A 24,796-nucleotide genomic window follows, 5' to 3' on the forward strand; every position below is an offset into this window, starting at 1 on the left:
CCTTAATCTCTTCCCATAAGTGTTGTCATCTAAGGGATCCAGGAAGTTGCTTTTTTCATAGTAACCACCACCCTATGGAGCACCCTTTCTCCTGAAATTTGGTAGGTCCCCACAATATTAAACTTCCCAAAAAGCTCTCACAACCTGGTTCTCCTCACCCACTCATCCACCCCAAGCACTAGGACAGAGTGAGCTAAATTTAATTAGGATACCAGGGTTTGTTTATTTATTTTAATATCTCTTATTTTAATATTTTTATTGTACAGATATGGTTTTATCTCTTTCAATCTGCATTTTCCCCATCCTCACTTTGAATGGTCAATATAACAGTATTATCAAGCTTAGCAGATGTTAATCCTCTCCCTAAATCCTTTTCAATTGTAAGTGTATTTTATTTTCCAATTTAAGGGGAAACTTTGTAAGATCTCTTGATAAAATCCTTGCCACTGAAATAATGGTGAAATGGAATGATTGACCCCACCAGATAAAGTAATTCTAATCCAAATTAAATTTAAATACATCTCTCTGATCCAAATTAAACATAAATATGATCAATCTCTGTCAAAGTATGTGCATTTCTACCACTTCAAGTAAATGGAAAGTAGATAACATGTTGTGTTTGTGAAGTGAAATCTTACAGATGCCTTCATAAAAGAATGCTCCGAATTCTAGCACCTTATCAGGAGACAATGGATTTCAATCGGATTCCATGTGCCTTCCATATGTTTTTCATTGTAATAAAAGCTAGTAGAAAGGCTGTGGCATTTGGCAAGTAACAGCTCCGGTTATTGTCCCATTTGTTGGTTTTATACTGTCCTAGGCTGCATTACAGAGGGATAGAATCAAGATCACGTGAAGTGTTAATACCACTTTATAATCCCTTAGTAAAAGCACATTTGGAATACTGCATCCAGCTTTGGCTGGCACAGTGTGAAAAAGATGTGGAGACTCTAGAAAGAGTGCAGAGAAGAGCAACAACGATGATTCGGGGACTGGAGGCTAAAACATATGAAGAACAGTAGCTGGAATTGGATATGTCAAGTTTAATGAAAAGGAGAAATGGGGTGATATAATAGCAATGTTGCAATGTCCAAGGGCTGTCATAAAGAAGAGGGAGTCAAACTATTCTTCGGAGTACCTGAAAGCAGGAAAAGAAGCAATGGATGGAAACTAATCTAGGAGAGAAACAACCTAGAACAACAATGGCGAACCTTTTTGGCTCGCGTGCCATAAGCGGGAGGAGCGCAGGGAGGGGGCGTGCATGGGCGTGCCACACCCATAATACAATGTGCGACACCCCCCCAGTTCACATGTGCACATGACAGGCACTTCCTCCCCCCATTTTTTGCATCCTTTTTTCGCCCTCTGCAGGCTCCAGAGGCTTTATAGGAGCCCGGGGAGGACGAAAACAACCTCCCCTGCGTCCCTGAAGCCTCCGGAGCGCAAAAAACCAGCCCTACGGGCAAACCGGAAATTCAGGAACTGGCTTCCGGTTTGCTTGTAGGGCCGGTTTAAGTCCTTCGGAGCCTTCAGGGACCTTCCAGAGACTTCCTTGAAGGCTCCGGAGGACTAAAAACGGCTCAACGGACAAACCGGAAGTTGATTTGTTCCTAGGGTCATTTTTCGTCCTTCGGAGCCTTCAGGGAAGCCTCCGGAAAGTCCCTAAAGGCTCCAGGGGACTTAAACCGGCCCTACAAGGAAACCAGAAGTCTGTTTGTGAACGTCCAGTTTGCCCGTAGGGTCGGTTTTTTGCGCTCCAGAGGCTTCAGGGAAGCTCCTGAAACCTCAGGGAGGGGCAGGGGAGGCTGTTTTCGCCCTCCGCAGGCTCCTATAAAGCCTCTGGAGCCTGGGGAGGGCGAAAAATGGCCTCAAAAAAAGGCTAAAGTCAGCTGGCCAGCGCCCGCATGTGCGCTGGCCAGCTGACAGGGCAACGCATTGCATGCCCGGACAAATGGCTCCGCGTGCCATCTGTGGACGCGTGCCATAGGTTCGCAATCCTGGACCTAGAACAAAGGAGAACTTTCCTGACAGAACAATTAATCAGTGGAGCAACTTGCCTCCAGAAGTTGTGAATGCTCCAACACTGGAAGTTTTCAAGAGATTGTATAACCATTCGTCTGAAATGATATAGGGTTTCCTGCCTGAGCAGGGGGTTGGACTAGAAGACCTCCAATGTCTCTTCCAACTCTGTTATTCTGTTAACATCCGTCATTCCTTTACTTCTGATGTACATTTCTTAGAATTCTTTCCTGGCCCCAGTTCCCCAGTTTTTTAAAATATAACTCTCATTTGTGTGTGATTTAATATTTTTTAACTTCTTTGAAATTTAATTAAAGCAGCAACTCTCCAGAGCTCACATGGCAGATGGTTCATGGAACTATATTTCCTCTGCTTGTAGATAGCAGAAGTGTATCAAAGATATGACAGCAAGAGCGCTATTTTCCCTTTTTAATAGAAAAAAAACGATCCGGCAAGTTTTAGATTCATCAGCTGAGTCAAGTAATAAACGAGAGCATCAATTGAATTTCAGAGCTTCATTACTGGGAAGTTCTATAATGAAATCATGAGTTTTGTCTGGTATCCTTCAGCCCATTTAACATTCTAGGTCAGAGATGGCGAGCCTTTTCGGCACTGAGTGGTGCTCATCTGGGCCACAACTCAGAAGAGGAGCTGCCCAGGGGGCATGCGCACGCTGGAAAATGAACTTTCAGTTTTCGGTGCATGCACGCACACCAGCCAGATAATCTTCGTTACTGGCACACATGCATGTCCAACAATCAGCTGGCCAGAAAATGCAAGACCAGCTCTTCCAGTTTCTGGCAGTGCCACACACATGAAAGCCATCTGATCATTGTGTGTGCATATGTGCCAGAAACCCAGAAGAGGAATAGGCAACATCATGTGTGCCAGGCGACATGGCTCCATGTGCCACTTCGGGCACGTGTGCCATAGATTCACCATCACGCACGGTTCTAGGTTTTTAAATGATGCTGACTAGGGAATTCTAAATGTCTAAAACTTAGCAAGGTTGAGAAACATTGCCCTAGAAGTCAGATTGCTATGGGCAATCATGAGGAAGCCAAGTAACTAAGTATGGTAAAAAATAAATATACATTCCAGAGTCTCTCATTCAAAAAAATGCAAGAGAAAAATCATCCAGATGAGATAATACCACAAGCCTGTTTGACCGTAGAGGCTAGAAAAAATAATGGCTATTTAGCACTTCTGTGGGAAACCATGAAAAAATACCAGGTATGAGGGCTTCACTGGAATATCCTCAGCAAAGAGCTGTAGCAAACTTTTTCTGTACTGAAAGCTCTTTGTTTCTATGCAGTCACCAGGAGCTTGATGTGAAAGTATTTTTACTTTTATAGTCACCTAAAAAGCCTGACTAGTTCATTTTTAGTTGCTGCAAGCCATATTGGGAGAAAGCTTTAGTGAAGCATCACTAACACAGATTGAGGATCAATGTGACGGTAGTTACATAACTGTGATTGGTTGGTCCAGGATGAAGGAACTGTTAGTCAGCATGGACTGACTGCTGCTATGCAAGGGAATTCAAATGTAAAAATAGCTCTTGGTAACAAAATGAGTGAAAGAAAGACAACAAATTGAGTGCATTCACGCAACATGCCGAACCAGGTCAGTTCAAAACATAGGAAATACAGTTGCTCAACATGCTTAAACTTGGTTTTTACTATATCTTTTCTGTTTTCTACGCTTTAACATATTATAGACCGGGGGGGGGGGGGTCAAACTCTATTTCATTGAGAGAGGCATCAAGGTTATGTTTCACCTCGCGGTGGAGGAGCTGGCTGGGTGTGGCCAGAGTAGGCATGGCTGGCTTGACATCATTCCTGTCGGGGACACCTGTGGAGGCCCAAACACTCTGCCAGCGAAAACAGGTTTCTGAGCTCCGTTTTCAGCTGCCACGGCCTTCTGCAACCTCTGCCAGTACAACACCGTTTTCACTGGAAGAGGGTTGCAGGAGGCTGTGGCAGGCCAAAACAGAGCTTGGGAGCACATTTTTGCTGGTGGAAGCACCACTAGTTAGTCTGTTTCAAGGGTGGCCCTGCAGGCCAGATTTAAAAACCCTCCGGGCTGGATTCAGTCCCCAGGCATTGAGTTTGACACCCATGCTATAGACACTCAGTCCACTTGGTTATTCGGTACATTTTAGGGCTACCAGAGCTTTACCCTGCCAAAAGCTTTACCATTAACAGCAGCAATGAAATGCTTCTTTCTTTATTAATGTCTAAAGAAGCCCAAATATGGTAATCCTAGAGTTATATAAACCTAAAAATGGGTTGAGTAACCATGAGAGCTGGGTGAACAGAGCAACTTTGCATTACAAATATGAATCAATGTGATGCTTTGTTGTGCTCTGGGGAGTAAAATTTTGGGAGATTAGCTTCTGAGGCTCTGAGAGCTCAAAATGACTTTAGTGGCAAACAATGATCCTTTGAAACAGGACACATTTCACAGAAGTTGGGAGAAACTGTTTCCTTGAAGAGTATATATATATTTAAAATTAAAATAAAAACTACATTGACCTTTGAGGCAGGATTTGCCTGCCTCCCTTCAAAATGGCAGGATAAAAAAAGGTGGAATAATATATAAATAAATAAAGCCAAAACCTGATTAAAGTCCACAGAAAAACTAAGATAGGTTTGGAAAATGATAAATTAAATCATTCATTAGTTGTTCATATGATTGCTTATCACCAGAGGTGGGTTGCTCCCGGTTCGGCCCAGTTCAGACGAACCAGTAGTGAAATTCAGGTCTGGGTCACAGAACCAGCAGCGACCCAGGCCTGCTACACCCCCAAACCAATTCCCTTGCCGCCACTGGGCCACCACCATTTTGGTTGTTAATGAGTGCGCATGCGCAGTTCACTGTACATTGTTCTGTGCATGCACAAAAAACCAATTTACATTGAACACACGTGAGTGAAGCGAGCGAGCGTGCACATTGTGTGTGCATTGCGAACCGGTACTAAAACTTGAAGCAACCCACCCCTGCTTATCACATTCAGAGTTGCAGTTTTCTGGCACTCTGAGGAGGGTTGAAAGAGCTTACTCTAGGTTTTTCTGGAACCACCTGAAGTCCTGAAGCTTGTACACCTCTGCTCTATATAAACACAAACATTTTACAAATCAAAGTCCTCTTGCACTTGATGTGGGGGTCATTGCAGTGGTCTCTGGCCACTTTGCAATTATTAAAGATATGCTCTGTTCAGGTACTCTTTTGATGCAAATAACTTCAGGGGGAGAGTATGTGATCCCTGACATTACTCTGGGATCCCTTGTTTGGTCAAGCAGCCCATGCAGTCCATAGGTTGGGAGCATGTTTGTAACAAAAAGCTAAACTTCTGTAACTTCCCATAATTGTGAGACCTGATTTGGAAGGAGCCATTTAAGGTCATGGAATCTCACACCATGCTCAGTGCAGGAATTCCTGAGTTTCTTCCTTATTATTTAGCCTAACACTTTGGTAACTACTTTTCCCACAAATGCACCATTCTTTTGAAGAAAAAAACCACTTACTATTGTGAAAATAAGATGCAAGCAATGTTTTATTATTAGCAAACACTCCAGCCTCTTGTTTTGGATAAACCTCTGCTTCCCTTGCCTCTTGTTCTCGTTCTGCAGCCTCTCTCGAGTTTGTGCTGCCTTAATGCTTCAGTGGTCAGAATCCCCAACTAGCATGACAGTCTCAATGCATGAGAAGCTCATGTTCCATGATTGCTTTTCATATTCCTTCTTCTCAACCATCTCCCTGCTATGCGATGGGAATGGACCCTCATCCCCACCCAATATTCTTAGCAATCTTTTTTCTGTGTCATTAATGGGACTAAATTGCAGAATGATTTTCTGATGGAAAGGCTAAAGAAGATCATCACCTTCCTTGCTGAATTTCTCTCTGTAGGACTCCATTCAAGGCTGGATGACCCAAAGGTGCTTTTTCAAGAGGCAATTGGACTTTTTGGTTTTTCTTTGAAGATGTTTCGCTTCTCATCCAAGAAGGACCTTTGGGACAACCATGACCTGGATGACTGAGGATCTCTGTAGACATTCAAGACTGGAGTTAAAGGAACCCTGGGAGAGTAACATTTAGATACTCGATTATAAAACAAGGACTTGTGCAAACAGTATCTTCGCTACTTTCCACTTAATGAGAACTCTTCCACAGACTGAATTGGAAAAGAGTATCCTACTCATGCAAAGACCTTCATGCTTGGCAGTAGCATATATCCAAGACAAATTTTTTAAATTCCTTGCTGTTTGGTATTTCATGAGTTCCAGAAATTGCTATTTTTCAAAAGAAGAGTACTATGCTAGCACTATAATTTATACACATTAATGCTAGTAATACTTTTTCCCAGAACAACAGTCCTATGACAGAATTGCTTTCTTTTTTTCCCATCATTGAGGCTGGAAAGACTTTTGCTTGCGTCTTCTGAAGCACCAAAGGCCATGGCTCTGAGTCAAACATGGTTATTTTAATATGTAAGGCAAAATAATTCCACTAGCGCCTCCCCCACCTCCACTCCAGGCAGTATAATAATAATATTTACTAGGCAAGATGATGCTACCAAATTGACTGCCTGAGGCAGCTACTTCATTCTACTTAATGGTCAGTCCAGCTTCTAAATGTATCTGATGAAAGCTGTATTGAATAAGCTTACCATCTGCTCAGAAATATAATCCATGTTTTTCTGAGCCTGGAACACACAAGACCTCCACGATACATGAATAACTAAGAACAGGTATTCGTGTTCCATTGACCACAATAGGGAAATAGATTTTGCAAACCAATAGTGTCATCTTTAACATGGTTACTGGAATGGGAATCTGATAGAAGCACTGCAAATAAGTATTTGCTTCTTTTATTTGTTTGTTTAAATAACTTACCGGATGTGTCTGCTTTTCTCATAGCAGTGACTCTGCCTAGGATGTATGTATGCTTAGGAATGTTCTTGTTGGAAGTCTGTTGAAATAAATGGACTTTGTTTTTAAGAGTAAACAAAACATAAGATTGGAGATATGAGTTAATGCCACTATACTTACTTCATAAACATGTTAGATAAATGATTCCTGTGCCAAGCTGTTAATTGTCTTCTGAGACCTATCCTGTGCTGTTTACTCCTCTTACTGGATTCATTCACGGACACTGGTATCAGCTTAGATATAGATTTGCTGGCATCATAATGGCTTCCATTGAAGTTCCTTCCTTAGGTAATTGCTTCAAGCCAACCTTGCCATGGATAGGTCCCAGAAGACAATGAACAATAGGCTTGGGATAGAACAAATGTTATCATGAAGGAAAGAAAGGCAACCATCTGTTGCTGAGTGAAACCATCATCTTCTGCAAATTTAACAGGATAGACACATTGTGATGAATCAAGTGAACCTTCTACAGAAGGCAGCATCTGGAAAAAGGCCTCATTTCTGTAAGATGCGATCGATAAGTCCACTCATTTGAACAACTTCTAGAGTACATGAAAAATGTTTTTGGCTGGGAAATCATATCATACTATTCCTGACTCAGACTTTCCTTTCCTAAATTCTTCACTCCAGAATTCCCTCTAGGATAAGTTCTATATCATTGCACCTTCTAACTGGGTGAGATATGCATTCTTTGAGATAAACTAACTATAGCTTTAGAATTCTAATCTACCAAGAGTTTGGCAATAATAACTACAATTAGAAATTTCTGGAGGACACAACATTGGAGAAGACTGGGATCAGTGGTGGGTTCCTACCAGTTTGGACTGGTTCGGCCAAACCGGTAGTAACTTGGGGGCCTGGGTTGCTGGAACCGGCAGCGACTCAGGCCTTCCAAGCCCCCGAACCGGTTCTCCCAGCACTGTCATAAGTGCCGCCATCTTATTTTTTGCTTCTGCACATGCTCAGAGCAATTTTAGTTGTGCTACACATGCATGCACAGTGCACATGAAGCGCACATGCTAGGTTGGCAGAAGCTGGGACAAGTAACGGGAGCTCACTCTGTTACACAGCGCTAGGAATTCGAACCGCCAAACTGCCAACCTTTCTTAGCGACAAGTTCAGTGCTTTAGCCACTGAGCCACTGCTCAGTGGATTCTTAATCTCAATGGGTTCTTAATCTGCCCCAAATCTTGAATACATGTGTGCAGACAAAAATGATGGAGGTTTTTTGGTAGGGAAACCAACTTTGAGGGAAAGAAATAGAAATGCAAAATCTATACTGTTAGGCTACGTATGAGTCCCAAGATATGCTTTTTCTACCCTTTCCTTGGGTCTTCAGGCCTGAAATAAATGCCCAAAGGATTGCATTGTGTAATTCTTTTTGGCCACAGCATTTCCACTGTTTCTAGTGGAGACCCACCATATCATAGAACTATGCAGTTAGAAAACCATGCAAGGTAGAATAGGAGCCATGTAGCACATACCCCTCCTTTGTGCAATGTCTGTTAAAGCATTTAGAACCGATGAAGTTCTTTCTAGTATCTAAGCAATTATTAGTAATGTTCATAGTGAGATTTGCATTATTAAAGCTGAACTTTTGAAGTACTTCTACATTGCATTATACACATTCACATACATACATACATGCATACATACACACACACATACACATTTTATAAACTGTATTTAAAGACTTCTCTCTTCCAGTGGGTTTTTTTTTATAGCCTCCATCCCTATATTTCTAGAAAAAGTGCCAATTGATCTGGACAGTGTCAATTGATGTGTAAAAGTTCTGGCCACACAGTCAATAGGGAAACTAAATTTGTGCCTTATGGCTTGGCTATTCTATCCATTTCAGATTTTTCCCTCCAGTTCCTTGTTTTTGTAAATGCCATAAGTGTGGTTCATTTAGAATTTTTAATACTGTAAATTCAGACTAAAATTTGTACTTTCAATGCAAATTTCTTAAACTATTTAGCTTTATATAAACAATTTTAAAAAAAGCTTTCCCCCCCTGAATGTACATTTTAAAAAGTGGCAATGAACTACACTGACAATTTTAAAGAAATTTGGGATGATTGGGAAAAAAATATTTTGTGTATCAGTTTTTTAAAAAAGGAAACTAAATAAGCATTCAAGAGAGAACTAAACATATTTCTTCCATCCTTCCTACAATTTGAAGAAAATTATAATCCTGTAGGGATCTGTGTTATTACCGGTAATCATCTTACTACCAGGCAAATATTTGGCAAAGATGATTTGATTGAGCTAACATCAGAAAACCTGATTTGCATAATTGTAATCTATAAAAATGCTTCTGAAGATGTGTTCCGCTGAACTGATAGGCTGATTTTAAAAAAAAACTATTTTGTATGGTCAATATTAATGCACCTGTATTTTAAATTGTCTTTCTCAATTGTTAAATTAGTTGTAAATAATTTTTAACTGCTGTTTCAAATACATCTTTTGGCATTTTGAGTGTAGGCATATTTTCTCGGCAGGGCTTTGGCCTAAAATGTGGCATAGATATATTGTTTGAAAAAGATAACAAATGTGTAACAAATGGACACAATTATTGATTATCTACTCTGCTGTTGGTATGATAGACTGGGCATAACTGAAAACCTGTAGTTTTGGGGAAAATGAGTACATTACATAATTGTATAATTAGTAATTAAGAAGTAAAATTGCTAATTCAGAATCTCTACTACATTCAATTTGGAAGTGGAATTGAAACTTGGCAGTGTCTGAATTCCTGGATTTTTTATTCAAAGCCTTGGCTTAATGGTACCAGTGTAAAAAACACTTCTAGCAAACAATTACAAATGTTCCTACGGTGGCAGCAGAGTTCTGCTCCATCCTCATTTAGTAGCTAAGAGAGGAACCTGCTCTTGATGTTCTTCCATCCATTTGGATGAATGCATTGCTTGCATTCAACCACTTGAAAAGATGGAAAGAAGCAAGCCTTTTGCTTTATTTACTAAGGATGGAATAACTTTAGAGCCAATTCAGAGTAGCAATTAAGAATGCTGGACTTTTATTTTCAAATCTCTCCTCAGCAGAGGAAGTGTGACCTCCTGTCAGTTGTAATCCCAGGGTTGTTGTAAGGGTTGTTGGCATAAATGCTCTCAAGGTTACTGTGAGGATAGCAAGCATGGAAATAATACTGGTCTTTTTGGTTTGGTAAGGTAGGAAGGTAGGAAATGTTTGGCTGGTAGGAAGTTAATTGAGTTAGCAGTAAAAGAAACTGTAGTTTTAAATTATTGCTGTGCCACAAAATTCTCTGCATTAGTTTCCTACCTAAAAATAAGGTAAAAGTAAAGGTTCCTCACGTACATATCTGCTAGACATTCCCGACTCTAGGGGGCAGTGCTCATCTCCATTTCAAAGCCAAAGAGCCAGCACTTGTCCAAAGACGTTTCCATGGTCATGTGGCCGGGCATGACTAAACGCCAAAAGCGCATGGAACGCTGTTACCTTGCCACCAAAGGTGTTTCCTATTTTTCTACTTGCATTTTTACATGCTTTCAAACTGCTAGCTTGGCAGAAGCTGACACAAGTAACAGGAGCTCACTCTGTTATGCGGCACTAGGGATTCGAGCCGCCAAACTGCCGACCTTTGTGATCTTAGCCACTGAGCCACCACATTCCTAGTTTCCTACCAATCTTCATCAAACGTAGATCAGTGTTTTTCAATTTTTTTCAACCTTGGCAACTTTAAGATGGGTGGGCTTCAATTCTCAGAACTCCACAGCCAGAATGGACATCAACTCCTTTTGCATGCTGGGAAATACTGGTCTAGATAGCATAAAAAACCTGTTTAATATTAGAAGGAAGCTGTTGAGGAACTGCAAGGCAGAAATGCATAACACTGGTTTAAACGTCAGATTAAAACTACAGACTGATTCTTTGGGAGAGGGGGAAATCTTGTAATAGTGGAAATATTTCCCTGTGGGAGGAGGGTTGGGACGATTTTTCTCCTTGGAGTTCTTAAATTGTAAGAGAAACTTATTTCCCCTTACCTAAAACCCACCAGTAAGTTGGATTACAAAGCTGGTCATGTCATATGGGCAAGATGACTATGATGTCATTGATTTTGTAGTCCAATTCATTTAGGGGCATTCAGTAAAGAAGATTGGAATAGATTGACCACTGATAAACCTTTGTTAGTCTGTTTCTGGCTTCTAGACTTAGCACAGCAAGATGATAGTTAATAGAAACAACAATATAATAATGGTAGAAATTAAGCCTAGGGCTTTATAGCAATTGCAGGAAGCCTTTTGGTGGCTGGGAAGATAGACTTTGGGGGGAGGGGGAATGAAAACATAAATGCAAGAGAGACTAGTGGTGGCATACTATGTCTACAAGTAAAATAAGTGTGCTAAGTTGTTTTGTGTATTGTTTTAGTCAAAATGTCTGCCAAACTTCTGTTATAAAAAGATCCAATTCAGAAAACCACACAAAGAAACTTGGGGTTGTATATTATAAAACTTAATTATGGTAGAATGAAGTTATAAGCAAATTATATCATAGATCTACATAAATTATAGATTTTAAAGAAAGTAATGGTGAAAAAGAGGTAGCATTATCAAGGGTTCTGGGTTAAGAAACAGCAACATGCTATAATTCCATATTGTGGACAGTGATGACACTGGAATTGTTAATATCAGGTCTGAGGCTATATTGAGGTAATGTTTACAATATTGTGCCTTACAGAGGGGTTGAAACAACAATTTCTAAAATCTCCACCTAGTATGGTCAAATATGGGACATGTAGCACACCTTGTTGAATCTTGCCAGGTCTCAAAAACTGAAGAGGGTGCTTGGGTGAGAGGCCATCAAGAAAGCTCATAGATGTGACTAGATTGGGGTTAGTTAAATAAAATATCTCAAAGTGGCAATGACAAATATGTGTTTTACTGATACCAAGGAAAATTACATGGAGTTGAGTGCAACTGAAGGGAGATTTTAACTTTTTAATCCCAAGAGATGGCTTCAAATTGAAAGGATTCATTGGAGTAGAAATGTTCAAGGATAGAATGAAAGTAAGGGGTGAGAAAACAGACAGGTAATTGACTGATATCCTGAATTATCAACTATAACTTGCAATATGAGTATCAAAAGAGATCCCAAATTTGTCCTCTTAACAAATCCAATTCAGGGTCTTGGAACAGGAAGCATCTTTGCATGTTGATGAGAGAAAACATATTAACATTAATACAAGGAGGCTGAGCATGTAGGAAACGTTCTTCCCAAGACTGAGAGGATCTTCAAAAAGCTGAAATAATCACTGAAGAAATGTTTTCAGTAAGAGTAAGAAGGAAAGCTGCCTTACAGAGATTAAATTAAAAGACACCAGGAAAAGGTCATAATCAGAGCAAATTAAGTTTATGATCCATGTCAGTAATACTATTCCCTTTTTTTCTTAGGATCATCTGAGTTCCTTGTGATTCAATGCTCTTATTTAAATTATTTTCTCTCTTCTCTCTTTCTCTCCACCCCACCCTTAATCTTTATAGGCCTTTGCACTGAAGCCAAGTGAAGAACCTTATGATTGCACTATACAGAACTCAAGTCAGATAAGACTTCAGAGGGGAAAAATACCCTAGCGTCAGACAGCTCCTGCTTTTTTTGGAAGACTCGTCCATCAATTTCTCCCCAAATTTACACCACAGAAGCACCTTCTGGCTACACACACTGAAACAAGCATCGATAGCTGTGCTTCCATTTTTCTTTCAAACTCCATATTAAAAATCCTTTTCCCACCATGTTCCAGCGTTTCACCAGCCTCTTCTTCAGTGATAGCAGCGCAGTTGAAGTCGTTGAGGAACCTAAGCCTTTTGTTTCTAAAGAGGAAGAAGAAGATGGATGGCTTATTATTGATCTGCCAGGTGAGAAACATTGGAGGATATGATTGGATTTTCACATTACCGTTCTCAAATTGCAGAGTGGAAGGAGTGTGTCTAAATTGCATTTTCAAAAAATGATATAGAGGGCAAAAAGAAACAAGGAGATATTGGAACAAAAATAAAGTTAGGTAGTAGTCCTTAAATTTATACATGGGTAGTGCTTGATCACTGGTCCTATTAGCCATCTACAAGAGCTTGTGTCCCATACACATGTCTGAAATCTGACAAGAATCCAAATAATCTGTTTACAATTACATGTTTAGCTTAAAATTCTATGTGTTTCTCAGACTAGTTTTTCAGGCCAGTTTTTCAGGCCAGCCAGACTTCTGCCTTGCTGTTGAATGGAAATTATATGACTCAACCATTTCCAGTGGCATCATTTGCTTGCAAATTAAGTGAAGAAGCCTAGTCAACAATGTTCTCCATAGCTTTGTTTTTAACTTGTTTCTCCTTATAAATCCTCTTTAGTTTATTAAGTTACATTTTAGTATCTTGACATGAAACTAAATTATTATACTTCCCTTTTTATTTTTGCCAATATACTGGAGTATGCTATAAAACAGGGTTCAGGTTAAAAGTACTGTTGTTTCCTTAAGAACATGCTTGCATTTGATCTGTGATTTGGGCTTTATGTGCCTCATGCTATAGGAGCCTTTAGCACTGCTGAACAGAAACTGGAGCATTAAGCAATGAGTGCTACACTCATGAATAAGGCATGGAGAATTAGCAGATGCAACGTACTCTCCCACTGAGTGGTTGAGAAAATGGGGCAAGGCAGCATACAATCTTGTTGCTCAATACTCCTTCCCAATGTTCAACTGTGAAAAAAAGAGATGCATGAATTTAAACTTCCCCAATATAGTTCAAATGACAATGCCTCAAAATTGTTTAGGTGAACTGTGGGAAACAGTTGAGAAACAGGAAAGAGGAAGCCATACAATACGGCGCAGGGCCCCCGCTCTTGCCTTAGCCCAGTTATTTCTTGAAAAAGACAGGGAGAGTCAACCCAGTGTCTTTCAATTTTTTTTTAAAAAACCCACAATTCCCCTCAATACCACCATCTGATCATGCAATGAGCATTTGTAGTAGTTGTTATCCAAAACATTTCGGAGGACACCGCATAACCTCTCCCTAGAGAAGGACAGGAAGCACAAAAAATCTGCATGCATTGAATGGCAGGGATGGAAGCCAAGTGAACTACCAGTAGAGGATGAGGATAATCTGTTCATTAACTGGCAGTTTCTGACTAAGGGAAAACGTAGAGTTGCCTTTTTTTCATGAGAGACGCAGGTCTTACACACATGGCATTATGAGAGAAAGACATCTGGAGGAAAGTGTATAGTTCCTTGCCTTGATTGTTTCCTGACCTGTGGCCTTCCAGAATTTGTAGCTGAAATTATAAATTCCAGTAGGCTTAGACAAAATGGCCAATGTTAGGGAATGCTGACAGTTGCAATTTAGCAACACCTCAAGGCCCACAGATTTTCCATCTTTTTAATTCCTACACATTGCAGTATGTGAACTAACCCAGCCAACATTGGTGAGACTGATGGATGTTTCATAAAAATTTCCTAAAGCGAATAATAACAGTACATAAAAGTAAATATTTCCCTTGTCCAGTCATTTTCAACTTTAGGGGGCGATGCTTATCTCTGTTTCCAGCTGAGGGAGTCAGCATTGTCCAAAAACATTTCTGTGGTTATGTGGCCAGCATGACTATATGCCAAAGTGCACGGAACGCTGTTATCTTCCCATTGAGGTGGAACCTATTTATCTACTCACATTTGCATGCTTTCAAACTGCTTGGTGGGTTGGAGCTGGGGCAGGTAACGGAAGCTCATCCCATCATGCAGCGCTCAGGTCTTGAACTCAGGCTGTCAGCTTTCCAACTGACAAGCTTAGTGTCTTTAACCACTGAGCCATCACCCCCACCCCCATTACAAAACATAATTATTAAATTTATATGCCATCCAGTTATATAATCTAGTGTTTCTTTCATTTCTATACTCCTAAGCAACATAGTCATTGTATATAGCTATGGGGTATTGGAATTAAAACTGATTCGGTCTGAAGGGCATCAATTGGAGAAGGTTGGTTTAAATCAAAATAATCATTATATGTAATGATTATATAGAAATAGCCATAGTCTGTATACATCTTAATTAAAATGCAATACTGGTTGCTGGGGGCGGGGGACAATAACAAAAAACTAAACACGTTCCTCTGGATAATCAGGGATATAATTATGATCACCTTCTTCCTGGTACCAAAATTGCACAAGGCTTATTTAAGACATCAACGAAGTATCTTCAAATCCATCAGCTGTGATGAGCAGTCCAATGATGTAAACATTATTTTTCTGCAACAGAGGGAGGATGTCATCTGCTTAAGCACCAAGCTAATAGATAGGTTTCTTTGTTTTTTGCAAATAAATTGGATTATCATAAGGATTTATAGTTTTCCTTTTTTAATATTATGAGTGGTAGGCTAACCAAGAGAAAACAAGAGAATGAAGAAAAACAATTTTAAACAGAAACCAGAATCTTATTCTATCAGATCTCAGTTCACCTAGCAGAATAAATGGTAATATTTAATTGTAAAATGGTTTGGATTTCTAATTAAATTTAAGGCTGGGTTTTTAATAAACATTACCAAGATCAAGGCCTTTTATTAAAATTCATTTGTTTTAGAAGCAGAAAGTAAGCACCATTTAGTTCAGTAAAGCTTCTAGAGACAGATTACAAACAATATATTTTGCAAGCTAATAAATAATATGCTACTGTTGTCCTTAGGCAGTCAGGATAATCTCCTGTACTTCAAAATTTGCAGGCACACCTCTGGATTAAGTAATCATAATCTATCGTAAATTCTATGAGATAATTGAATCAGTGCACTGGCACACTGTATGCAACTTGTTGTCTATGAGAATTCTACTTTAAATACTTTGAAAAAGAGTTTATGCTTGATGTATGAAACACTTTATATTCCTGAATCCAAATACATGCGAATTCAGAATTGCTACTGCTGTTTGAAATGCAAGCCATGATTTCTCCATATAATTTTAGAAAAAGCTGCAGGGAGTTTTAGTTTTGATCAGAATTCTGACAGTGACAGAATTCTGACAGCATGGGATTCCATGTTTCTCCCAGTTTTAAGTGACCTACTGACTGTTACTAATCCTTATAGGGGAATGAGAGAATAGTCTGTAAGTAAGACTGTGTTGGTGTATTTATATAAGTGACCCTAGAATTGTCCATAGAGTTCCAGAAGATGTGGTGATTTCCCAGATGTTAGCACAGTGAAGACAAGAAACATGTTTAAGAGTATTAGCTCTATCCTTATTATAAAGTTATATTAAGAGAATTTTACAAGACAGAAAGTATTTCTTCCATACTTTCCTTTCACTCTCTAGAAAACTAGAGGGTCCTTTCTGAAATGTTTCCCACACTCTCTCCCTTTTGATACCAGTAACACACCAGTTGTCCAGTTTGCAGCTCTCCCTCCTCCTGTCTCCCAAGGTCTTTCCCACATACCATGACACCAGGGCAGAGATGCCAAGCTTTCAAACCCAGGAACACAGTAGAGGAGGCAGTACTGGGCCTTGAGCCCATTGGAACTGGGCTGTGAAAGTGGTGGGCGAGCGCGCGTATGCATCCCCAATTTCACGGGCAGTGGGCAAGTACATGTGTATGCACTCCATTTGCATGAACTATGTGTGTACGTGCCCAGTGCTTGTATGAATGGAGCTGAGCGCATACACGTGCTTGCCCATTGCTCACACAGAACCATCTGATTCCCCCTCCCCCCCCATCAGCCAGTCTGCAAAACTGGAAGGTTGGTGAACTCTGCAGTAGAGGGCAGACTCCCCACCACAAGACAAAAACAAAAGTTGATATAATTTCAATTGAAACTTCCATTCAGTGAGGTTTATCTTATTACACCACATGCACTTAGTTCAGTGGTTCTCAACCTGTGGGTCGGGACCCCTTTGGGGGTTGAACAACCCTTTCACAGGGGTCACCTAAGACCATCGGAAAACACATATTTTCAATGGTCTTAGGAACTGAGACACCAATTGTATGGCTGGGGATCACCACAACATGTGGAACTGTATTAAAGGGTCGCAGCATTAGGAAGATTGAGAACCACTGACTTAGTTATTTTCCCTCTTCGTCACAGTAACACATTATATTCCACTGGGACTTTTGGAGTAGTTCTGGAGTTCCTGCTACCCTTTGGAAGAAACAAGTTTTCCTTCCCTATTATGGAGGATAGAATAAGACTTGTTACAGCAGCCAATGCTTTTTTTCCTTCTGCAGTTAGAGATGCTTTGAGGCAGGGCAATTCAAAATTAGGACAACAGCACAGGGAAAGAGCTCTGTTGTTTGATCAAAACAAGAGGCCACTTCATTTGTCTTTAGATAATCCTCTCCCCAAAGGTCAGCAGATCTAACCAGAGACTTGATTTGGGATGCTCACAGTGTCCCAGTAACTGAAGCAAATGTCTCCGTGTGTAACCTTAGTGCTGTGTGCCCATAGGCTTGGATAATGATAGGCATACAAAAGTCCCATTTGGTTCTAATAGAAGCACTGTGAAAATTAGATTTTTAAATTAGATTTTATTTTCTGCAATGATCTGAGTTGGCAAACACACTTCCAAACCTTATGTTTCAAGCCAACAAATCAAGAAAAAAAGCATTGCAACACAAGTATTCTAATTTAGGTGGCAGAGATTTCTGGAATATCACCTTGGGAATGACTGCAATACAGAAGAAAATGGCAATGTAAAGGCAAATACAATAAAGAACCAATACTGCGCGCATTGGCTTTGTGCAGAACTATAGTGCGGGACGCAGTCTCAAATCTCTGTCAACCGCAGCTGCCTTTGTGTCCTAAAAATCTACTCCCGAGAGTTCTCCACAAGTAATGTTTACATCAATTCTGACATAGCAACATGCTGCCATGTTTCCATGACATCACCTTTCTTAACAGCCAAACACATTTTCTTCCAGCTCAGCTGTGGCACCGTTCAAATAGCGAAAGGTCTGTTTTGCAGTTTGTGACAATAGACAATCTGGGGGATTAGGTTTAGGTTTTAGGTTTTATTGGGATTTATATGCCGCCCTTTTCCCTGAGGGGACTCAGGGCGGCTTACAACCACAGGGGAGGGGAAGTGCAAGGTCAAAACAAACACTTTGTGAACAAAAGAAAAATAATAAAACACAACTTTCATTCAGCAATCAAACACTCGGGCGGGTAATTGGAAGCCTATCCCCAGGCCTGCTGGGAGAGCCAGATCTTGAGGGCTGCGCGGAAGGTCTGGATCGTGGTGAGGGTGCGGATCTCCATGGGGAGCTCGTTCCATAGGGTCGGGGCAGCAACAGAAAAGGCTCTCCTCCGTGTGGTCGCCAGTCGACATTGACTGGCAGATGGAATTCGGAGGAGGCCCAGTCTGTGCGATCTGATTGGTCGATTTAGGGAGGTAATCGGCAGAAGGCGGTCTCTCAAGTACCCAGATCCACTACCATGGAGTGCTTTAAAGATGGTCATCATTATCCTGAAGCGCACCCGGAGACCAACAGGCAGCCAGTGCAGCTCGCGGAGGACAGGTGTAACGTGGGCGAACCGAGGTGCGCCCACTATCACTCGCGCGGCTGCATTTTGGACTAGCTGTAGTCGCCGGATGCACTTCAGGGGCAACCCCATGTAGAGCCCATTGCAGTATTCCAGTCTAGAGATCACAAGGGCTCGAGTGACTGTTGTGAGGGCCCCCCGATCTAGGTAGGGCCGCAACTGGCGGACCAGGCGAATCTGGGCAAATGCCCCCCTGGTCACAGCTGACAGCTGATGGTCAAAAGTCAGCTGTGGATCCAGGAGGACTCCTAAGTTGCGGACCCTATCTGAGGGGTATAAAATTTGACCCCCCAGCCTAAGCGTTGGTGTATTAGCCAAATTATTGGGGGGGAAACACAACAGCCACTCGGTCTTATCCGGGTTGAGCACCAGTTTGTTAGCACTCATCCAGTTCTTAACGGCCTCCAGACCCCGGTTCATCACGTCCACCGCTTCATTGAGTTGGCACGGGGCGGACAGATACAATTGCGTATCGTCCGCATATTGATGGTATTTTATCCCGTGCCTCCGAATGATCTCGCCCAGCGGTTTCATGTATATGTTAAATAGTAGGGGGGATAGGACCGAACCCTGAGGTACTCCACATGTTAGGGGCCTCAGGGACGATCTCTGCCCCCCTACTAACACCGACTGCGACCTGTCCGAGAGGTAGGAGGAGAACCACCGCAAAACAGTGCCTCCCACTCCCACCTCCCGCAGTCGTCGCAGAAGGATACCATGGTCGATGGTATCGAAAGCCGCTGAGAGGTCAAGGAGAACCAGGATGGACGCATAGCCTCCATCTCTGGCCCTCCAGAGATCATCAGTCAATGCGACCAAAGCGGTTTCTGTGCTGTAACCAGGTCTGAAGCCGGACTGGAAGGGGTCAAGATAACTAGCTTCCTCCAAGGCCCGTCGAAGCTGAAAGGCCACCACCTTCTCAACAACCTTCCCGATAAAGGGAAGGTTGGAGACAGGACGAAAGTTGTTTAAGATGGCTGGATCTAACGATGGTTTCTTTAGGAGGGGTCTCACCACCGCCGTTTTGAGCGCGGCGGGGAAGTGCCCCTCCCGAAGGGAGGCGGTGACAACCGCCTGGATCCAGCCATGTGTCACCTCCCTGCTGTTGGCCACCAGCCAGGAGGGACACGGGTCCAGAATACAAGTGGAGGCACTTACAGCTCGGATGGCCTTGTCCACATCCCCAGAGGCAACTTCCTGGAACTCAACCCAGAACTGATGTGGCAAATGATCCTCCTGTGTCTCAGCTGGATCTACTGCGGTGGAGTCCAAGTCCGATCGAAACCGAGCTACTTTGTCCGCCAAGAATTGAGCATAATCCTCAGCCCTACCCTGCAAGGGGTCTCCCGCATCCCTCCTATTAGACGTGGCCTGCTTCCCTGTTTGTGGGAACTCTTAGCTAATTCTGCTCCCACTGCCTGAATTGGGAGCTCTCTAGTACTGTAGATTTTAAGAAGCAACCTTATCAACAAATCTCACCACCATTTTTCAACTCAGTTTCATGGTGCCTATTTAAAAAAACACACACAACTGTTCACCTTGGTTTTCTCTGCTTATAGAAACTGCCTGTGACAAGCAGCTTCATCTTCCTTCCCAGTCTCTGGGCTAAAATGGGCTAAAATTGTCTCCCTCTAACCCCCTACCCCCACCCCAATCTCCCATGTAAAGGCTCTGTCCTGAAACATACAACGGTTGACACAATCATTGTTGCAAGCTGGAAGAAAAATTGTTTAGCTGCATAATTAGGGTGCCACCAAGCCAGCTTTCAGTATGAGTTCATATGCAGGAAGGATGACATCTAGACAGGGCATTTTTCCTTCTACAAAAACTTCAAAGGACATTATGCAGGCGCTGGAAGAGAATCAGGTCATTGCAATGCAAACTTGGTGATGATCCAGCTGGATAGACATTTTAGCATTTGAGGTCTACATGCTAAATAGGAATGTGTAATACTTTACATTTAATCCAAAGAGGTGTTTTGAAGCATGTGCCGTACAAAAACAGCACCTGATGCAACTCTTAACAATCCCATTTCCCTCCCTGAAACTGGAAAAGTTAAGTAAAGCCAATGAGGCTACTATGTGAGCTTGAGAAAGGACAAAACTGCTTCCAAGAGTTGCAAATAAGTGAGAATTATATGACAAATTTTAGTGCAATATTTGTTTGAATTATGCAGCTGTTGTCTCTCTAAAAATGTATAGGATTATTGCTTTAATTTTTTTAAAAAAAATCTCTCTTCCAGTATGTGATGATTGGGTCAATTTTAGTAGGATAAGATAGAAGGTTATTTTTATTGAGGAAGGGACTTTAAAAAATCCTTGTCTGCTGGAGATGCCACCCATTTAATTATAAATTATCCTCCCTGCTCCCAAATTTCCTTATGGAGTCATTTTTGCAAAAAATAAAGTCCTGCTGTAATCTCCTTGAATATTAGAACAGTACACATGTAAAGACATTAGCGTCTGTAGTTCATCAGCAATTGATTTTTACTCTTTTTGAGAGATTTAGGCAATCTTATTATTGGCAAATATTCTTCTCACTCTTGTCTGTTTGGTTATTTAATAACCCAGTAGCACAACCCACTGCTTTATTTGGTTCAGGAGATTTATTTTCCTCCTTTACATGATAATTATTGGGATATTTTCACAGACAACTGAAGTAGACCTATTTTATGGCCACAAATAAAATGGCACACACAGAGAGATTTATACCAACTGGAACACCTGAAAATGTGGCAAAAAATGTCAGAAAGCACACCACAAGTGACACACAGCTGCAATCTCAAGTGATGCTTAGTATTGGCATCACAGAATAGTGAAATATCTTGGGGCAGTCCTAAGCCATCAGGAAAGACTTCAGGATGAGTCACACCAATGCCTTTGGGGTATCTTTTTCACTAATAATGCCCCTCCTTTCTCTTCTCCTTCCTTTCCTTCTCCCTTCCCCTCCTCCCCCTTCCCATCCATTGAATTTATTGAATGTGTGCACTGTTTTCCTTCCTGTACGCACCCTGCACTGCCATGCATTCCTGTTGAATGGCTTTGCACTATGATGTTTCTTTTGAATTTTGTTTCTGTCATTGTTGCTGCTATTCTGGCTGTCCCCATTTTGTGTGGTCGGTGATTGCTGCCATCTCTTATTAGATAGTTTGGCTTCAAGTCTTGGCACTGAGCAGTGGGTAGGTGAGAAGGATTCTGTTTGCGCTTCCCGTTGCCGCCATGGGTCCCTTCCACCTACCACGTCTTCACCCCACTCCCTCAGTGACTGTGTCAGCAGGTCCATGCCCTCTCAGCCTGACCCCTGCTTGATGGATGAGAGTTGGTTTGTTACTCCTCCCCCCTGTTTTACTGCAGAAGGTCCTGATCCTGTCAGTATGGAGAGCAGCCCCATGGAGGACCTCTTGATTGAGCATCCCAGCATGTCTGTATATGTCACCACCACCACCAGCATCATTGTGGAAAGAGAGGATCCTGAGGAGAACATCCAGGAGAAGTAAGTTCAGGGCAGGGCCTAAAAGTTTCAGACATTTACTAAGAGCCTCCCATGTTCCTCTTCACAAATTTCACAGCTCCAAAAAAATATACTACAGCCCAACATTTCCTGAGCTGGTGGGTTCTCAATGTTTTGAGATTATATCTCCCAGCATTGCAAGCAGAATATTGTGTATATACATTTAAACTTATATAAAAGTATATCCAGGTAAGTATATGAGAGGAGCTAAATAGTTAGCAGAGGACTGCACCAACTTGGGAAAACTTCTTCCCCCCTCCCCCTTCTTTAAAGACTCTATGAAATCTGTGGGACTTACTTTAAAGTACATAGGAGCAGGGTTATATTATTTGTTGTAAAAAGAACACTTAAGGAATTTCATTTCTGCAAATGCTGCTACGTTCTGATTTTACTATCACTTCCTATTTTATTAGGTTGGCTGGCTCTCCCAGTTAAGTGTTTTTTTCTCGCTCCCCCAAATGGATTCTTTGATGTAGCAAAATAAAAATATGCTCAGATATTCTCAACTTTCATAGAGTACCATTCATATTTCTGAGCTCCAGATAGGCCTACAAGTATGACAGGATGTTTCATTCCTCTCTGTGAATAGAATAATATAGACAGGCAAAAAACGCTTACTAATTTTGTTTATATCAGAACTTTTCCCTACTTGCTGCAATGATATAACCCAGGAATTTTGCTACCTATGGAGGACAATGTACATTACAGCAGATACATGCTGAGATATGCCTCCTGCTGCCTGGATGCACGAAGCCATCAGCAGTCCCCATTTACTCTCCTTTGGTTTTCATTGTATAGCTGAACTGCCTGCCTGAATAGATCCATAGTTACATAACTTTACCCCTGAAAAAAGTAGGAGGAAGGGACATTTCATGAGTTGTCTATAACAGGGGTGTCAAATTCAAGGCCCGCAGTCCGGATCGGGCCCATGGGGTGCTTAGATCTGGTCCATGGGGCTGCCCTGGAAACAGTGAAGGTGCCTCTGTCAGTGCCTCTGCCAGTGAAAATGGAGCTCAGGAGCGGTGTGTGTGGTTCTCCTGGGCTCCGTTTTCACTGGGAGAGGGCTGCAGGAGGCCATTGCAGCCAAAAACAGAGCCCAGAAGGGCCGCTCATGGACTGCAAGTTGTTGAACTGGCCATGCCCACCCTGGTCATGCCCACCCAGCCCCCTGAAATCAAACACCACCCTGATGTGGCCTTCAATGAAATAAAGTTTGACACCCCTGGTCTATATATGCAACTATTGTGCATTTTGTTGTAGTTTGTGGGAGTCGTAGCTCATGTTCCTTACCATATTTATGGATGAGTTGTTTACATTATTTTTTTGTGAATCACTCTTTTGCTATTAAGGGAAAATGATATGGTCTTGGTTCTTCGAAGTAGGTGGTTGCCATATCAAAAGTGCTGCGTCCAGCTCACCCTGTATGCCTTTTTTTTTCTGCAGCGAAATACCTGAAAACTGTTTACAGCGCCGTCCCCCACACCACTCCACTTCTCTTGCTACCAAGACTGCCATCTTGGAGAAGGTCAATCAAGTGCGTCGGATTCAGAGGGCAAAGCAGTTAGCAGAGAAGCACAAGTTGAGTCAGAAAGTCATGAAGAGGCAGAACCGTGCCAGAGAGTGCCGCCCACAACGGGCCAAACACCAAGGCCACTTTGTCTACCAACCATGCCAGCGCCAGTACAACTACTAAGCTACTTCAGGAAGTCTACACTGTGGGGCATTATCCTTTTAACTTTTAGCTTCACTAGCTCTTCACAATGCTTTTTCCATCCAAGAGGGTTGTCTTCACTCATTTTCTGAAATTAATCGTCCCTCCCTGTGAGACCTTCCTACATTCTCATGAACTTGCAACATTAAATGGTAGATCTTTTGTGGGCTTTTCTTGAGCTTTATTCCCCACCCTGTTTTTAGCAAAAAGTATGTTTTTCTGATCAATGACTTCTTTTTTTGCATTTAATGTCCCATCTCCTACTCTACATCCTATTTCCAGATTTTGATTTGGATCTCATAGTGAATGAAACACAACATGCCTTGCTAACATTAAGAAACAAGACAGCAAGTCAACTTTGAATCTCCAATATATGGTTTTTTTAAGTGTTGGAAAAACATATATGTATCTTGGTTGTTAAGAGAGACCATGTTTCTTGTGTGAGTGTGTTTCTTGGTCCTTAGGTAGCATGAATTCACACACTGGCTATTGTAGCAGTTGCCAGTGTTAGACTAATTTGGTGCTTCCAGTGAATATATCACCTTTATTTTAATTTAAATAAGTTACAGCAGGAATATGGTGCCCTGTCATTTCTTTTCATCCCTTGTTATTGCACTAGAGAGCCTGTGACATCAGTGCCTTTCTTTTTGACATCATGCTCATGACAAAAAAAAAACCCTAATAGATTGTGATGTCAAATGGAGATACCAGGTTCCTGTGCAAAATGGAACACACACACACACACACAAACCAACAAGAAAGAAGCCTAACGAATCCCAAGTTAAAGATTAATGACATGTATTTTAACATACTTCCTTCCGTGAAAAATAAATAATTTGTATATTTGTTTCTTTTGCTGAGTTGATATAATGGCTGCTCATAAAATATCAAGGAATATCCTTAATTGCCTTGAGGTTGCAAGGCGATACAATGAATATTTCTGGGAATTTTGCCATTGACTTCAAATGGAATGTAGATAGAACCTGAATTCTCTATTCAGGATGTCACGTGATGCAAAACTGTAACTTTGAGACCCCATGTTGAGTAGATGAAATTAACACTAACAATTTACAAATACTACA

The 24,796-nt window shown here is 41.5% G+C and overlaps 1 protein-coding gene across 3 annotated transcripts in view; it reads left to right on the forward strand.

Moving 5' to 3' along the window:
• The window catches only part of TP53INP2 (tumor protein p53 inducible nuclear protein 2), a 33,853-nt gene extending 9,352 nt beyond the window's left edge, over positions 1-24,501 (forward strand). The window contains exons 2-4 of one of the 3 annotated variants that reach the window (XM_032217282.1): positions 12,470-12,841; positions 21,637-21,985; positions 23,447-24,501. In XM_032217282.1, the coding sequence (XP_032073173.1) occupies positions 12,718-12,841; positions 21,637-21,985; positions 23,447-23,696 (723 nt within the window). In that variant the 5' untranslated portion in view covers positions 12,470-12,717 and the 3' untranslated portion in view covers positions 23,697-24,501. Of the gene's footprint in view, positions 1-11,553; positions 12,842-21,636; positions 21,986-23,446 lie in introns of those variants that run through there. The other 2 variants (XM_032217284.1, XM_032217283.1) reach the window with 2 other exon arrangements.
• The last annotated feature ends 295 nt before the right edge of the window (positions 24,502-24,796 follow it).

Source organism: Thamnophis elegans, chromosome 5 (assembly GCF_009769535.1).
Source record: "Thamnophis elegans isolate rThaEle1 chromosome 5, rThaEle1.pri, whole genome shotgun sequence".
Classification (NCBI taxonomy): domain Eukaryota; kingdom Metazoa; phylum Chordata; class Lepidosauria; order Squamata; family Colubridae; genus Thamnophis; species Thamnophis elegans.